General features: G+C 50.2%; 1 protein-coding gene across 5 annotated transcripts in view; it reads left to right on the plus strand.

Moving 5' to 3' along the window:
* Window positions 1-14183, plus strand: part of IRF5 (interferon regulatory factor 5) — a 48215-nt gene extending 34032 nt beyond the window's left edge. For all 5 annotated transcript variants that reach the window (XM_081023015.1, XM_081023014.1, XM_081023016.1 and 2 more), the window contains 5 exons: window positions 1195-1228; window positions 6879-7199; window positions 7880-8269; window positions 10543-10661; window positions 12382-14183. In XM_081023015.1, coding sequence (XP_080879141.1) covers window positions 1195-1228; window positions 6879-7199; window positions 7880-8269; window positions 10543-10661; window positions 12382-12615 — 1098 coding nt within the window. In that variant the 3' untranslated portion in view covers window positions 12616-14183. The remainder of the gene's footprint in view (window positions 1-1194; window positions 1229-6878; window positions 7200-7879; window positions 8270-10542; window positions 10662-12381) is intronic.
* Window positions 14184-17643: the final 3460 nt, after the last annotated feature.

Raw genomic sequence — 17643 nt, forward strand, 5'->3', positions numbered from 1 at the left:
ATGTGGTAGTTGGACCTCTGCCCATGTTCTAGCAGATGGAAGGAAATGCTTAGCTGCCCAGAGTCTCGAAGTTTGCATGGACTTTATTTTTCAAAGGACAGTCATCCCGTTCCTTCAGTTCCTCACTCCCACATTCTGCAGATAAGGGTTTCTCTCACCTCGGAGCAATTAAGCCTGCGTGTGGGAGGCTGGGGAGCTAACAGCCCTTCTGGGTGTTTTGTTTTGTTTGTTTTTTTGCTAGACTACAACTCCTATCATCCCTGGAGGTGATGGGAATTGGAGTCCCACAACATCGGGAAGGGAGGTCACAGATGAGCCGACCCTGATGGGTTGGGTTTCCAGATTCAAGGTCCAAGATCCTACTTTCTAAGAGACCCACCAGCAGGAGATCTGGGTGAAGTTTCCGCAACTCCGCTTACCACCATTTTTCTTGGCGTTTCCCTTTTGTCCAGGCTCCTTCTCCACTTTGAAAGCTGCAGATGTGGGAGGAGATATTCCCAGCAGTTTCATAGCCATCCCCTCCCAGGCTCCAAAGGCTGGTTTGGACACTGATTTATCCTGACACTCCATTTAATTTGCCTTTGCGTGTTTTCCATTCTGTGCTTTTATTATCTTTAGGGCTGTGCTATTGTTTTTATATTGTACGCAATGTGTACATTGCTTAGATATTACATATATACACAGAGAGAGATTTTTTTCTTCCTATATAAATAGAAATGCAAGGCTGTCGTCACGCAGCTCCCGTTACAGCAGCCTTTCTCAACCTGTGGGTCCCCGGATGTTGTTGAACTACAACTCCCATCACCCCTAGCTAGCAAGGCCAGAGCTCAGGGTTGATGGGAGTTGTAGTCCAACAACATCTGGAGACCCATGGGTTGAGAACCGCTGCGTTAGAGGATTTGTAGTGCCTCCTCGCAGTCCTGGATTTGCAGGATGATAAACCCAAGAGGCCCAGCAAAGTGAGCTCAGTAGCTTGTAGAATGGCAGATTTGCAAGGGGACCCCGAGGGTCATCTAGTCCACCCCCCTTCAATGCAGGAATCTCAGCTAGAGAGGGGGGTCCGACTGGGGTGCAAGGGGAGGTTAGTTCTGCTTCCTGGGGATGCCCAGGGTGTCTTCAAACATAGGTGCCCCAGCAGGATCTCGGCTCAAGGTCTTTCCCCACCGCCACTAACACCAATTGCTTGATTTGCAGTTGCAGAAGATGATGCCAACGCTACAAATTGCAGGTGGGTGCCAGAGGGGGAGGTGGCTGTGCTGGGAGGGGGCTGGGGGGGCACAGGGATGGATCATTAACCCAGCTGGAGTGATGCTTTGCTCTTGCACACTCCTGATGGTCATTTTCAACATTACCATCTCAAGAAACGTCCAGAAATTCTTGCACTGCATAGGAGACCTTACAAGCAGTGAATAGGCCCTATTATTTACTGTATTGCATTTACATCCCACCTTCAAGAAGTAATAACAGTAATAATAATAATAATAATAATAATAATAATAATAATAATAATAAAAAATTTATTACTTAAAACCCACCCATCTGGCCATGCCTCCCCAGCCTGGCTCACAGGATATTAAAAACACAATAAAACATCAAACATTAAAAACTTCCCTAAACAGGGCTGCCTTCAGATGTCTTCTATGTTGGAATTCTGCCTGGGTCAGAGGAATGTGCCACAAGCAGGCACCGGCAGATATTCCTGTCGACCTCCCCGCGTCTCCCAACCTCTGCTGATAAGCAGGCGAGGTCCGGCGATTCTTCTCAGATGTATGAGAGGAACACACCGTTCTTCCTCTCTCCCCTTTGGTGTCCCCAGGGAGGGGAAAGAAGCAGACAGAAAACTATTTACATCATTTATTTCTGCCTCTTACATCAGTACAGAGAATCATGTCTGCACTCAACAACAGCAAGAATAAACTCCTCCCAAGTACATCCAGTACGGGTCATATGACACACACACACACTGAGCTAACATCCGGTGCTCAGTACAGAATGGACTGCCCCTTTGTTCCCATGGCAACAGTCACAAACATCCTGTCTGGCTTTCCAGCCACAAGCAGCTGGCTGAGCTGCTAGAGCCTTTGCTTGCTGCAGCATTGGTGCTTTATGGTAACATACTCCCCCTAAAGTATCAATGTGTGCCGCGAGCAAAGCGTCATCCAGAGAAGAAAACAAACAGTTGTTATATTTATAACATTCCCCTGTTGTTTCAGTTCCACCCTTGGAACTACCCGCCACTGGTTTAACCAATGTACCTCTCTGGTTGTGTGACTTCGCATTACCTCGGTTAACAACTCTCTGTTGTGCCTTTGTCTCTGACTCAGACACAGCTTCAATCTGTCCTTGGTCGTTTACAATAGCAACATATGCAAGGTTAGCAAACTCCTTTGAATACCTCTTGGGTGGTACACCCTTCGTTGCTCTCTCAGACCTACGTAAAAGTTGCTGATCCTCTGTGCTCACTGGTTCAACCTTTGGACTCTGTCGAGAACCAGTAGCAATCAGTGGTTCTTCCTTCACCTGTGAAGGTCTATCCATTGTGTGAGATTTCCTCTCAATGACTGTGACAACTGAGCTGTCTGAGCTATCGCTGTCATCATCAGTACTACTGAACTCAATAAGATCAAACTCATCATCATCATTATCATCAGAATCCTCTGTGGGAAATGTTTGTACTACAACCCGCTCTTGCTCTGGAGCACTCTCTAGGAACTTTGTGAGAATCACCTGACCAGATTCAGACAAAATTACTCTGTAGAGACCCTTTTCATATCCCACAAAAATGCCTCTGGCATTCTTTACTCCACCTGGAGCTTCTGTTCTCACATGAGACCCGAAAACCTTAAAATAGGCAACAGAAGGTTTTCTATTGAACAGCTTCTCAAAAGGAGAACATCCCAACTCTGTTGAGACTTTTCTCAACCACACATGAAGATAGGATGCTAGCGATTCGGCCCAATATTCATGTGGCAAATGTGAACTCAGCAATTGCGCATTCATCCCCTTTTGCAATTCTTTGTTCACTTTTACACAGACCCCCCTGTTCCACGCTTCTTGTGAAACTGCCACTTTGTGGTCTATCCCTTTTCCATCCAGGAACTTCTGAAACTTCTGCAACAGAAAAATTTGCTTCTCATCTGTGAAAAGACAATCAATGTTAGCATCATGCATACTTTTAACCTTGTCACAAAACTCCTGAAACTTTTCTAAAGTTTCTTGCGGTTTTTCCATCATATAAACCCAAGAATAATTAGTGAAACAATCCACACACAAAAGGTAATATCGTGCACCGCCTCTAGATGGTTCTAGAGGACCAATCACATCAGCATACACCCGCTGAAATGCTCTGTCGACCTTCTTGGTCTTAGTCACCTTCCTGGTGCTCACTCTGGTCACACCTGTAAGAGAGATTTCGTTAGAAACATCAGAATTACATTTCATGTAATCACTTTGATCAAAAGTCAACAAATACAGTCCATCTTTCTCTTTGGCAGTAAGAAACAGTTCTCCATCTTTGTAGATCTTGCAGCTTTTAGCATCATAGGACAGTTTCAGTCCTTTCTTTGCAATCTGCGACACGCTCAGCAGATTAAATCTCAGTTCTGGAACCAGGTAAACATCACTTATAGTCAAGTTCAGACTCTCAAGATACACAGTCCCAATTCCAGTTGCTTCCAGCTCTTGACCGTTGGCCTGTTTCACAGTGAAGCTTTGCTTCTTCAACGTCGAAAACAGTCCTCTGTGCGGGCACAAATGTTTTGTACAGCCCGTGTCAATTATGAACGAGTTCCCAACATCTGGCGTGGTTCCTTTCGCCATCATAGCCTTTGCAGGTTTCACCTGGCACTTGGTACGGCTTTTGCCTGACGCCTGAGGCTTCGTAGAGCTGCTCTTTGCTCCTCTTGACTGGCGCGGCTTCTTACAGTTTCGCTGTAGATGCCCAGTCTGTCCACAATTGTAGCATCGGACAGCACTCAATGCTACACCATGCTCTCCAGTAGCATCATCAGTGGGGAGATTTGAACTCTGTTCTTCCCTCCCCCTGTCTTTTTCTTCCAGTGCAGCAAGTCTGTCGTGTTCATTCAGGACCACAGCACAAACTCTCTCCGCGGTCAGCTGCGCGGCCGGTAGGGAACCAAGCTGACTGGCAACAACCTTGTAGGTGCGGCTAAGGCTGTTTATCATCATGAAGCAAAACACTTCCTCCTGAAGACGGAAATTGCGTTCCACCATCTGTTGACGCAGAAACTTCATTTCTGTCAGGTGCGCTTGAACATCTCCATCAGGCGCAAGTCTCAGATTGGTCAATATCTCAAAATACAGCAACGCTGAAGAACCAGCATCTCTCTGATGCGTTGTACGCAGCGTGTCCCATACCTCTTTCGCATTTTCGAAATGCTGAACATGCACCAACTGATCATCTGAGACACACAGAATTATAGCAGTCCTGGCCCTTACATTCTGTGACTCCCAACCTCTGGTTGGTGCTGCAGGGATGGGGTTTTCAATTACATCAAAAAGCCTCTGATTCTGCAGCAGGGCCTTCATCTTTACAGACCAAGATGAATAATTGTCATTGGTTAAGGGAGGTGGGCAAGGCAAACCTCCCCCTTTCTTGGCATCCATCTTGAAGCCAAGCCTCTCTCACCTCCAAACAAGCTGCAAAATCCAACAGCTGTTTTTTTCCTTTCTCACGCAGCAAACTGCAAATTGTTTACGCCTTTTGCACCTGGCAGCTAAACTCAGGCTGCTATTGAAAAGTCCCTTCCAAGAGCACGTAAACTTGTAGCCAAAACATTCTGTGGCTTTGTTTCGCTTTCCCAGGCTCACAGTCCAGCCCCTTTGCCAGTAACTTTCCAACTTTCCGTTGCCTAGCAACAATGCATTTCAATAGGACTTCTTATCTACCACAAAAATTTGTGGAATGCAGGCTTCAGCCTTCAAGCTGCAGGCCTCTTCCTCCGGAGCTTTTTGTTTTCTTTGAAACGCAGCTCCGTGAACCAGGGAATTAATCTTCCTGCGTTCACACTTTTAGCCCGAAATGCAGCATACCTTGAACTTTGTTGCTCTGGAAAACACCTCTTCTTTCCATCAGCTGTCTGTGGAGCCTCTGGCTTCTGTCAGACGCTTTTCTTCCTCCTTGGAGCAGAGGAGGACAATCCACCAGCCTCTCATGCAGATGTCCGATGGATCGCAACCATCCGAAGGCTGCCACTGTTGGAATTCTGCCTGGGTCAGAGGAATGTGCCACAAGCAGGCACCGGCAGATATTCCTGTCGACCTCCCCGCGTCTCCCAACCTCTGCTGATAAGCAGGCGAGGTCCGGCGATTCTTCTCAGATGTATGAGAGGAACACACCGTTCTTCCTCTCTCCCCTTTGGTGTCCCCAGGGAGGGGAAAGAAGCAGACAGAAAACTATTTACATCATTTATTTCTGCCTCTTACATCAGTACAGAGAATCATGTCTGCACTCAACAACAGCAAGAATAAACTCCTCCCAAGTACATCCAGTACGGGTCATATGACACACACACACACTGAGCTAACATCCGGTGCTCAGTACAGAATGGACTGCCCCTTTGTTCCCATGGCAACAGTCACAAACATCCTGTCTGGCTTTCCAGCCACAAGCAGCTGGCTGAGCTGCTAGAGCCTTTGCTTGCTGCAGCATTGGTGCTTTATGGTAACATTCTAAAAGTCAGATAGTTGTTTATTTCCTTGACATCTGATGGGAGGGTGTTCCACAGGGCCACCACCGAGAAGGCCCTCTGCCTGGTTCCCTGTAACCTCGCTTCTCGCAGTGAGGGAACCACCAGAAGGCCCTTGGCGCTGGACCTCTGTGTCCGGGCTGAATGATGGGGGTGGAGACGCTCCTTCAGATATACTGGACTGAGGCCGTTTAGGGCTTTAAAGGTCAGCACCAACACTTTGAATTGTGCTCAGAAACATACTGGGAGCTCAAGCCAGTGTAAATTGTTTTCTTCCTCCCTTTATCTCCCTCACTACAACCTTGTGAGGTAGGCTAGGCTGAGAGTGAGTGCCTTATTTGGATATAACCCCTTGTTCTCACTGCAAAGCATCCAGGAGTGGAAGCAGGCTATCTAAGCCAGGGGTCAGCAACCTTTTTCAGCCGTGGGCTGGTCCACCGTCCCTCAGACCATGTGGTGGGTCGGACTATATTTTGGAAAAAAATATGAACAAATTCCTATGCCCCACAAATAAACCAGAGATGCATTTGAAATAAAAGGACACATTCTACTCATGTAAAAACACGCTGATTCCCGGACCGTCCATGGGCCGGATTGAGAAGATGATTGGGCTGGATCCAGCCTTAGTTTGCCTACCCCTGATGATACTGAGCACTCAAGAACCTTACATTCCAGCAGCCGTGCCCATCCCCTCTTGTGCAGCTAGCAAAAGACACCTTCTGCTTTCTTCTGTGGGGGTCTGCTGTGTCTTGGGGCACCCCCATCGTTCAGCCCTGACACTGAGATCCAGCTCTGAGGGCCTTTTGGCGGTTCCCTCATAGCGAGAAGTGAGGTTGCAGGGAACCAGGCAGAGGGCCTTCTCGGTGGTGGCACCCGCCCTGTGGAACGCCCTCCCTTCACATGTCAAGGAAATAAGCAGCTATCTTATCTTTAAAAGACATCTGAAGGCAGCCCTGTTCAGGGAAATTTTTAATGTTTACTGCTGTATTGTTTTTAACACTCGATTGGAAGCCACCCAAAGTGGCTGGGGAGACTCAGCCAGATGGGCGGGGTATAAATAATAAATTATTATTATTATTATTATTATTATTATTATTATTATTATTATTAATACCTGCCCCTGAGATCCCTTCCTGACATTTCATACGTGCTTGGCTCTCGTTTCCGCAGATCCGTCCCATGGCGTGGAGCCCCTGCCCCCCTACCCGTGGCTGAAACAGGAGGCCTTGTACCCGGGCGCTTGCGCCAATGGATCCTTCCCCCATGTGGCGCGCATGAACGCTCCCCCTCCGCCTCCGCCCGTCAGCGCTTTTGCGGTAGGAGGGGAGCCCGCTGCGCCCAACTTCGCCGAACCGGCCGGAGCAATGCCCCTCGTTCCAGGGGATGTTCCCATGACGGCGGACCTGGAACCCCTGCGCCCTGGGGGCTGCTCGGTGGCGCCCATGGAGCAGTTCATCCCGGATTTGCTGATCAGCCCCCACATGCTGCCATGTAAGGATCCGTCCTGTGGCGGGGAGGAAGCGGGAGGGCAGGCGGGAATCGCGAAACCCTTTGGGAAGGGGAAATAGCCGCGGCGGCTAATGTAGTGTTAGGATTAGAGCAGGGATGTCCAAAGTCCCTTTCGGGGGCCTACTCCGGTTTAATTCGACCCCTGTGGCAGTTTATTTCCTGGGATAAAATCCCCCCCAAAAGCTCAACAACTTGAATCCTAGGAAAAGGTCAACAACTTTGGGGTAAAATTGTAAAAAACCTCAACAGCTTCAATCCAATTGGAATCCAAGGCTGATGGGAGCTGGAGTCCAACACTGTTAAGGATGATAGGAGCTGGAGTCTAATGCTGATGGGAGCTGGAGTCCAAGGCTGAGTCCAAGGCCGTTAGGGATGATGGGAGCTGGAGTCCAACACTGTTAAAGATGATAATCCCAACATGATAGGAACAGGAATCTGGGGCTGATGGGAGCTGGAGTCCAACACCGTTAAAGATTATAGGAGCTGGAGTCCAAGGCCGTTAGGGATGATGGGAGCTGGAGTCCAACACGGTTAAAGATTATAGGAGCTGGAGTCCAAGGCTGTTAGGGATGATGGGAGCTGGAGTCCAAGGCTGCACGTAGGGCCTGTTCTTTCTACAAGATCCGTTGCAATGCCTAAACATGCTTTTCTCCTTCCCGCAGTGACCGACTTGGAGATCAAGTTCCAGTACCGCGGCCGCTCGGTGGGCTCCCTGACCATCAGCAACCCCCACGGCTGCCGCCTCTTCTACAGCAACCTGAAGCCCACCCAGGAGCAGGTGGAGCTCTTTGGGCCGCTGACGCTGGAGCAGGTGCGCTTCCCCAGCGCGGAGGGAGTGCCCAACGAGAAGCAGCGCTTCTACACCCACCAGCTGCTGGACGTCTTGGACCGGGGCCTCATCCTGGAGCTGCAGGGACAGGACATCTACGCCATCCGCCTCTGCCAGTGCAAGGTCTTCTGGACCGGGCCCTGCGCCGGGGAGCTGGCGGGCCCCAATCCCATCGAGCGCGAGAAGAAGATCAAGCTCTTCAGCTTGGAGAGCTTCCTTAACGGTGAGGGAAAGGGCCAGGGATCCCAGCCTCACCCTCCCTCCGACGCCAGGGCCCTCTTGGTCCCAAAGGAGGGGGCGAGGGCAAAGGCAGGCACGTGGTGGAACGGGAATGGTTCTCTGAACATGCTCAGAGGCATAGCTGTCAACCGTCCCTTATTTGGCGGGACACTCCCTTATCCCAGCGCCGTGTCCCGCTGCTGTCCCTTATTGATGATGTCCCTGAAATTTCCCGGGTTTCAAAGGAAGCAGCTCCTCTCCCTCCCTCCCTGCCGGCCAGGGAGGAGGGAGGCTCCAACTGTGTTGGTCACCCAATAAGGAGTCTAAGAACGACTGGGGGGTGGAGCTTGCATGCCTTGAGCCGATGAATTTGGCCGCGCTGCCTGGGGACTCGCCTTTGCTCAGCGCTTCCCAGCGGAGAGGGGACGGTGGTTTTCCTTGCTGCATCCCCTTTGCCGGGTTGCTGCGCTGTGGGAACCACCGCTTGAGGCTTCGTTTGGCTGCTGGCTGGACTTTCTGCCTTTGGCTCGGAGGGGCTCAGAAGTTGAACATACCTGTGCTCTGAAAATCCCTTATTTTGGCTGCTGATCCCTTATTTTTGAGGCTGCTGGTCCCTTATTTTCAAATCTGTAAGTTGACAGCTATGCTCAGAGGCACCGTCACCCCACAGGGCCAAGCAGATGCGCAGAGGAAGAGGGCAGAAGTCTCTGGGAATTCAGGTCTGGGCGGGAGTGAGGCCACTTTTCTCCCCAGCACAGAACAACCTCGCAGGGTCGTTGTGAGGATGGAACGGGGAGAAACTATGCAAGGCACCTTGAGCTCTTTGGGGGGGGGAGGTGGGGTGCCAATGTTGTTGGCATCTGTGTGTCTTGAGAGACAATGGGGTGCCCCTCCATGGTGAGGTGAGGTCAAACCGCTGGAGAATCATGCACAGGTATCCCATTTTTATTGTTACCATTTAATAATAATAATAAATTTTATTTATACCCTGCCCTCCCCATACAGAGCCAGGTTCAGGGTGGCTGACACCAATAAAATCACAGTAAAAACATAATGGGGAGGAACCAATTTAAAATACAGGTTAAAATGCCATTTAAAATGCAGCCTCATCAAAACCATAAGGGGAGGGAAACATAAGGGTCAGACTGAGTCCAAACCAAAGGCCAGGCAGAACAGCTCTGTCTTCCATGCCCTGCAAAAAGATGTCAAGTCCCGCAGGGCCCTAGTCTCTTGTGACAGAGCCTTCCACCAAGTTGGGGCCAGTACTGAAAAGGCCCTGGCCCTAGTTGAGACCAATCTAACAACCTTGCGACTTGGGACCTCCAAAGTGTTGTCATTTGGGCACCTTAAGGTCCCCCGCAGGGCATACCGGGAGAGGCGGTCCCGTAGGTACAAATGTAAATAATGATGATGATGATGATGATAACATTCCTGTACATTTGGTTCTGCCTTGGCCAACCTTTGCTGAGGCTGATGGGAATATTAGCCCCGCAAGCCTGGAGCGCACCAGGTTCGTGGGAGGCTGGTTTGCTTTGTCCCTTTGGCTATTGTGCAACTTACTTCTGAGTAGACATGGCTAGGTGTGCACTAGCCATCTTGCCTAGGGGGCAACAGGGGGGGAAATGTTGTTTTCATGCTGTTTTGTGGCATTTGTAGTGTGACTCATGCAACACGTTGGTGATTAATATACACAGAACAATAATTATAGATACTTTATCAACCTTCTGAGAAGAATACAAAACATTAAACAAAGCCACAAAGACTTGCGAGACAGGGTTTTTTGCACCTGTTTTGCCCTGGCAGTCCAAGTAATCAAAAGGCCGCTGTTTGCCCCCAATGAGGCCCTTTAACTGGGGCTTGCAGGTAGCACACTCCCAAAATGTCAGCACCCTGTCTCACAAGTCTTTGTGGCTTTGTTTAATGTTTTGTACAATCGCCAGTGTGTTGCATGAGTCGCACTACGTCTATTAGCAACACAGGTTGCATTTTTCTAGCAGAAGCAAGATGCTTGGCTAAGGATGCCTTTGGTCCAGCAGCCAGTCTTTTCTGCTGGGGAGGGAAAACTGCCAGGCTGCATCATCCCTGCCAACCTGTTCTCGCTTCGCGATGCTCGCAGCCTTCAACCATCCTGTTATGACTTTCTCTCCTTCCACTTTCTGGTTCCCTGTTCCCTCCTTGCCCTCTTCTCTTCCCCCAATGGGCCATCAGTACTTCCTGGCCCTTCCCTTTTCCTTTATTTTTTAAAAATATTATGTCATTCCCATCCTCTCTCCATAGGACTTATCATGTTCCAGAAGGGTCAGAGCACCACGCCACCCCCCTACGAGATTTTCTTCTGCTTCGGAGAAGAGTGGCCAGACCAGAAGCCTAAAGAGAAGAAGCTGATCACAGTCCAGGTGGGATGGCGGGGCTGTGTTTGTGTCCGTCCGTCCGTCCGTCATCTCCTTCCGCCCACATACCGTATTTTTTGCTCTATAAGATGCACCCGACTATAAGATGCACCTAGTTTTAAGAGGAGGAAAATGAGAGAAAAAATATTCTGAATCAAATGATGTTGAAGAGGGAGGAGGACGGATGATCAGACTTACCCCTTATGGAGCCCCTTACTTTCCTTCTCCCGCTTCGCTGAAGAGGCGCTACTCAGCTATCCCTAAAGCCAGCACAGCAAGAGGGAGAGCTGCTCAAAGCCTCTCCCTCTTGCTGTTCTGGCTTCTGGGATAGCTGCGCAGCCTGCATTTGCTCCATAAGATGCACACACATTTCCCCTTACTTTTTAGGAGGAAAAAAGTGCATCTTATAGAGTGAAAAATACAGTGAATCAGGAGGAGGTACGTGTGTCCATGAAGGTTTTCAAGCAGAAGTAGGTGTCAGGCGGCAGAGGATCTAATCTTCACGGCAGCTTGCCAGGAACGGATAAGGCGAGGAAAAGTCCTTGCCATCTGCTTTAAATTCAATATTTACAGAGAGAGGCTTGGAACGCAACCTCTGGGAATAATGGCGTTGTCCTGAGTGACTCTCCACCCCCTTTTCCTCCCACTTCCTTACTCATCCTCAGCTCTTTGCTCTCCTACTTTCAAGGCTCTCTGGGTTCTGGGAGAAGGGGGTTCTGGCAGGGCCAGATTTAAGTTTTGATGAGGCCCTCAGCTACTGAAGAAAGTAGGGCCCTTTATATGTCCAGCTGTCCTTTGTCAACAACAAATTGCTGCTGTTTTTGTGTTGAATATGTGCCATGTGGTAATTTATGGACCTAATAGGTATCTAAAGCCATTTGCACATAACAAAATATGTATTTTATCAAAGTAATGGTTACAACCAGTCCATGCAGAATGTAGGCACCCTGTATATAGAAAGGAGCAAACCAGTGATAATTTAGGGAGCAGGCGAGCAGGCAGGGCCCATGACTTACATCATAGGAGCCTATACAACACAAAACACTGTTTTATTTTACAGCGGTACCTCGGGTTACAGACACTTCAGGTTACATACGCTTCAGGTTACAGACTCGGCTAACTCAGAAATAGTACCTCGGGTTAAGTACTTTGCTTCAGGATGAGAACAGAAATCGCATGGCGGTGGCCCAAGGCCCCATCAGCTGAAGTGGTACCTCAGGTTAAGAACAGTTTCAGGTTAAGAACGGATCTCCGGAACGAATTAAGTTCTTAACCAGAGGTACCACTTTATTGGTTTTTTATCTTGCGTTTTGGAAATGTATATCCAGTTGGTTTTTTCCTTTTTCCCCTACTAGAGGGGGCGGATTTATATGGAGGTACCACTGTAATTATTTTACCATTCCACCGCCCCAGACACTCATAGAAGAGGACACTCGACAAAGCACCGCTCTGCGCACGTGTGTGGAGCGGGTTGTGCTTCTGCACATGCACAAAACGCTATTTAGCACTTCTGCGCATGCATGCGCAAGCGGCAAACCCAGAAGTAACCCGTTCCGGTACTTCTGAGTTTGCTGCAGACGTCCGCCGAAATGGACACTGGACTGGGCGGACTTATATGGAGGTACCACTGTGTTTATTTTACCATTCCACCGCATATATGAAAGCGAGGCTGCTCTGCTTTTCCACCTGTGCACGGAATGACGGAACCCCCCCTTTTCCTTCGCAGGTGGTGCCAGTAGCTGCGCGTCTCCTGTTGGAAATGTTCTCCGGGGAGCTGTGCTGGTCAGCCGACAGCGTCCGCCTCCAGATCTCCCACCCGGATCTCAAGGACAAGATGGTGGAACAGTTCAAAGAGCTGCACCAGCTCTGGCAGACGCAGCAAAACGTCCAAGTCCAGAGCTTGCAACTGGCCGGGCCCGAGACCTGGCCGATGCAGACCAGCACCACAAACAGCATGTAGCCACGACGAGGGGGCGCCTTGCCACCCCCAGGCCTTAGCCACTTTGCTAGCGGGCGGCCGATGCAGAACCACAGGGACTTGCAAGCTCTGGGGCCTCCCGGCGTTCCCAGTTAAGAGCCGGACTTCAGCAGGTGCCAAGTAGGGTCACGCAGCCTGACCGGCAATCTTTTGCTGAGCCAAGAGAAGCCACCGCGGTTCTTTGCGGGTTAAGGGCCTTCTTCCGATTGCTGCAAAAAAAAGTGAGCTGTCGAATGGAAGGGGTGTGGGGAGAGGGCCGCAAGGAATCGCAAGGGCAGGTCTTGCATCAGCGATGGGGGAAGTCCGTTGAGCTGGGTTGCAGCAGGTAGCTTTACTTAAGCGTAAGTGCTGTAGCAGGGAAGGGAAGACCAGAACTCCCACCTTCTAAAAGAGCCCCTGCAAAGGTCTGGAGCAGGGCACAAATGGGAGGTACCCCAAAGGCCCCCAACCCTGTGAAATTCAGTAACCACAGAGAACCATGCACTGCTCTTGGGCCTCAGCCCCCAAAAGGCCAAAGATGGAGGCTGCTTTGTGCCTCCTTCCCCTAGGTTGCATGGATTGGGGCCAGACTTGCCTTGCTTGGTGCAAGCAAGCAGAAGAGGGAGTCTCTCCTCCGAGAAGCACCCTTTGCCAAGTTTGAGACACTCCACCAGCTCTGGCACTGAAATTCTTGACTTTCTGTTTGCAAGAGCGAAGAGTTTTCAGTCCCCGTGGCTGCGAAGAGATGTTCGGAAGCAGGTGTGCAATGCCTTTGGAGCTCCAACAAGCCAAGGAAATTACCTGAAATGGGTTCTTTGTGGGCAAGAAGGCATCGCCACATCTAGGGCCCTGCATGTAGCTCCGCCTTTCCCCACCTGGTGCCCTCCAGGGGGTTTTGAACTACAACTCCCCTCGGCCTAACAGAACCAAGAATGCAGGTGGGTGAAGGTTTTGCACAGTCTCAACAGAGAAGCTTCTCTGGGCAGGAAACCTCTGCGGGCAAGAGGGTATTAGCCAGCCTTTGGGGAAGGAAATGTGCCTTTTTGTGTTTCTGAATCCTGGCATTTGCATGGGGAGGGGTTGTAAATGTTAAAGCTTTGCAGGAAGAGAATGTGCTTCCAGAAAGCATCCCCAGCCTTCCTTTACAAAAATCTACGAATGCAAAAGTGCTTGAATCCAGAGGGAAAGTGATGGGGTTTGGGTTTGGGTGGGCAACACTTCAGGGTCTTCTCTACTTTTTTACTCCACCACCTGCCTGCCAAAATCAGAATCCATGCAGGTCACAGAACTCTGCTTTCCTTGGCAAAGCAGGTGGGAACAGTGGAGAGAGGGGTGGAAGGGAAGATCCCATTCCATGGGGAAAGCTTGAAAGGAGCCGGCGATTCTTTGCCCCACTGGAACCACCAAGGTATTTAGTTTCCTGCCGCTCCCTCTCCTTCCGAGTCGGACAAGAACGTGCCCTGCGGCAGGGAGGGGCATGTTGCAGTTCGCCGCTGCCCTGTTACGTGGCCTCTGCCCGTCCGCTTGGGGCAACTCGACCTCTGCCTGTGAAATAAACATGTTTACTCCGATCTGCGATGGCTGATGAGTGGTTGAGATGCCGTGGGAAACCTGAGAGCTCCGCCAGGGCACCTGCTGCCGCCTCCTGCAATTCTGTCCCCGTCGCAAGTGAGAGGGGAGGGCGGCTGAGGTGGGGGGTGGGGAGAATAACCACTGCAGGAATGGTACCTGGATATAGTTTGGTTGGGGGGTCAGGTGGGGGGGGAAGAGTCACTCCTCCCCCAAGGCAACTTTCTCCAGCTCCATAGGCCTTGCCAAAAGCACAGCTTCTTCCAACTTCGCAAACCATCCGTTCCTTAAGATGTTTACACTTTGGGATAAGCTGAGATGCACCCGCATGCAAGACATGGTGCCCAAAGTATGGCAGACCCATTTTTTTAAGCCCAAGGAAATGCCTAATAGTAATAATAGTTTATTATTTATACCCCGCCCATCTGACTGGTTCCTCCCAGCCACACTGGGCTGCTTCCAACCAAATATCAAAAACAATACAGCGTCAGACATTAAAAACTTCCCTAAACAGGGCCGCCTTCAGGTGTCTTTTAAAAGTAAAATAGTTGTTTAAAATAGTGGGAGGGCGTTCCACAGGGCAGCTGCCACCACGGAGAAGGCCCTCTGCCTGGTTCCCTGTAACCTCACTTCTCGCAGGGAGGGAACCACCTGAAGACCCTCAGAGCTGGACCTCAGTGTCCAGGCAGAATGATGGTGGAGACGCTCCTTCAGGTATACTGGACCGAGGCCTTTTAGGGCTTTCAAGGTCAGTACCAACACTTTGAATTGTGCTTGGAAACATACTGGGAGCCAATGTAGGTCTTTCAAGACCGGTGTTATGTGGTCTCAGCGGCCGCTCCCAGTCCCCAGTCTAGCTGCCGCATTCTGGATTAATTGTAGTTTCCGGGTCGCCTTCAAAGGTAGCCCCACGCAGAGCGCATTGCAGTAGTCCAAGCGGGAGATAACCAGAGCAAGCACCACTCTGGCCAGACAGCGGGCAGGTGGGGTCTCATCCTGCGTACCAGATGGAGCTGATAAACAGCTGCCCTGGATACAGAATTAACCTGCGCCTCCGTGGACAGCCTTAAGGTAATTGGAACCATTTGCGATGGAAGCTTGGCAGTCTGCACTGAAGCATGGTGGTAAAACACACACCGAGAATGTGATCTTTTGACAGGACAAGGTTTGGGTTAATAAAGCCAGAGCTGGGAGTGTTGACGGGGAGAGCAGGGATAAGGCCTTCAAGGAGATAGAATCATTGTATTGCAAAGGGTGCCCGAGGGTCATCTAGTCCAACCTCCTGCTATGCAGGAATCTCAACCAAAGCATCCCTTAAATCCAACCTCTGCTTAAAAGCCTCTTTCTGAGGGGGTCAGTTCCGCTGTCAGTTATTGCTGCCGGAAAGTTCTTCCTGAAGTTTAGCTGGAATCTCCTTTCTTGTAACTTGGTTTGAGTCCTGCCCTCCGGAGGAGGAGAAAACAAGCTTCCACCCTCTTCCATGTGACAGCCCTTGAGATATTTGAAGAGGGCTATCCTATCTCCTCTTTTCCAGGCTAAACATACCCAGCTCCTTCGACCATTCCTCATCAGGCTTAGTTTCCAGACCCTCGGATTATACTCGTCACCCTCCTCTGCACACCTTGCAGGAAGTTGGAAATAATGTGCGTATCTCAAAAACAGCCTCTTCTCAATTCAGACGCAAGAAGCAACAGCTTCCTGGCATTCCTTGAGCGTTAGGGGTGCAAAGGAGGGCGCACACATTCTTGACTCAAACCACCTGCTTGCTATAGATAGCAACATGCCTTCCTGGACATTCGCACAGCTAAATCTACACTTGATCAGTAGCCGAGTTCTCTTCTCTCGGATTCCTAGAGCAGCCTTCCCGAAAGCTGGTGCTCCGGAACTACAACTCTCCCCAGAGCAGTTGCGCTATCAACTGCCTTGCAGTTTTCTTAAAATAAATGAGGCACGAGCTTATTTTGCACAAGCCACTGGGAGAGGGGCCGTGATAGGGACGGCTGCTTGCTCGTCACAGCAGAGATGGGAGAGGATTCCTTTCCATTTTCCACCTTTACCTGGTTGGTCCGCAGCCAGGATGCCACCCCAAGCCCTTTCACTGCCTGCAAATGGAACGACAGGGTGGCAAAGCCTCCTGAGGCAGCCTCTTTCCTGGGCCGGTTCAGTGGCACCATCCTATTCCTGCCTACTCTGAAGCAAGCTCCATCGCAGGAAGCTGCCTTATACATTTGGCTCCCTCTTGCTCAGTACCGTACTTTTCGCTCTATAGGGCGCACCTGACCATAGGGTGCACCTAGTTTTCAGAGGGGGAAATCAAGGAAAAGAATATGACACACACACACCCCAGCTCTGGGAGCAGCGGACAGGCTGCAGGCAGCCTGTGCGCTTCTCCCAGACCTTCTCCCTGCTATTGCGGGAGGTGGGGGAATTCCCCCACAGCCCGCAAAAGCCCACAGGAGGGAGAAGGAACTGACTCAGCCAGTCAGTCCCTTCTCCCTCCTTGGGGAAAAGCCCCCAAGAGCGGCGCGCTCTTTAAAGGCTGCGCGGCTCCTGCGGGCTTTTCTAGGAGGTGGAGGAATTCCTCTATCTCCCGCAGAAGCCCACAGGAGTTGCGCACCCTTTAAAGAGCATGCGGCTCCTGCGGGCTTTCGCTGAAGCCAAGGAGCCTTCATTCACTGAATAGGACGCACACACATTTCCCCCTAATTTTTGGAGGGGAAAAAGTGTGTCCTATAGAGCGAAAAATACGGTAATGTCTGCACTGATTGGCAGCCGCTCCCTAGGGTATCTGGCAGGGAGTTTCTCCCAACTCTACCTGGGACCTTCTGCTTGCAAGGCAAATGTTCGGCTTGGGGCATTCCTTGCAGAGTTTTTGGGGGGGCGTCTGATCCCACAGAAGCGTAAACCCCCAAATTCCCCTGGCTCAGGGGAAAGAGTGAGGGGGTCGCTGCCCACCCAAAATGAGCAAGAACTGAGCTGTTTTATCCAGCGGGGCACAGCTGCTGAAAGTACTCACAACAGCAAGGCAATTGCTGGAAACACAGATACAGTGGTACGTTGGTACTCTAACAAACGCCGCAAACCCGAAAGTGTTCCAGTTTGCAAACGTTTTTCGGAAACTGCGCCTTGGTTTTCGAACCGTTCTGGGAGTTGAATGGACTCCCGGAATGGATTAAGTTCGAGAGCCAAGGTATATAAGCCAATTCCAAATGGGTCGCCACAATGGAATGTCTATTTTTTTATGCAGTGAAATTTGCTGTTAAGATTATTTTCATTTCTATACTGCTTTATATTTTAAAGAACAAACCTTAAAGCGGTTTGCAGCACATTCATACAAAACGATCCCAAATAAAACTAACTCAAGCTTCAAGAACAATACAGTCATACCTCTGGTTACAGACGTTTCAGGTTGCATTTTTTGGGTTACAGAATGCCAAAACCCGGAAATACCGGAACGGGTTA

The sequence above is a fragment of the Podarcis pityusensis genome, assembly GCF_964106645.2.
Source record: "Podarcis pityusensis genome assembly, chromosome: 10".
NCBI lineage: Eukaryota > Metazoa > Chordata > Lepidosauria > Squamata > Lacertidae > Podarcis > Podarcis pityusensis.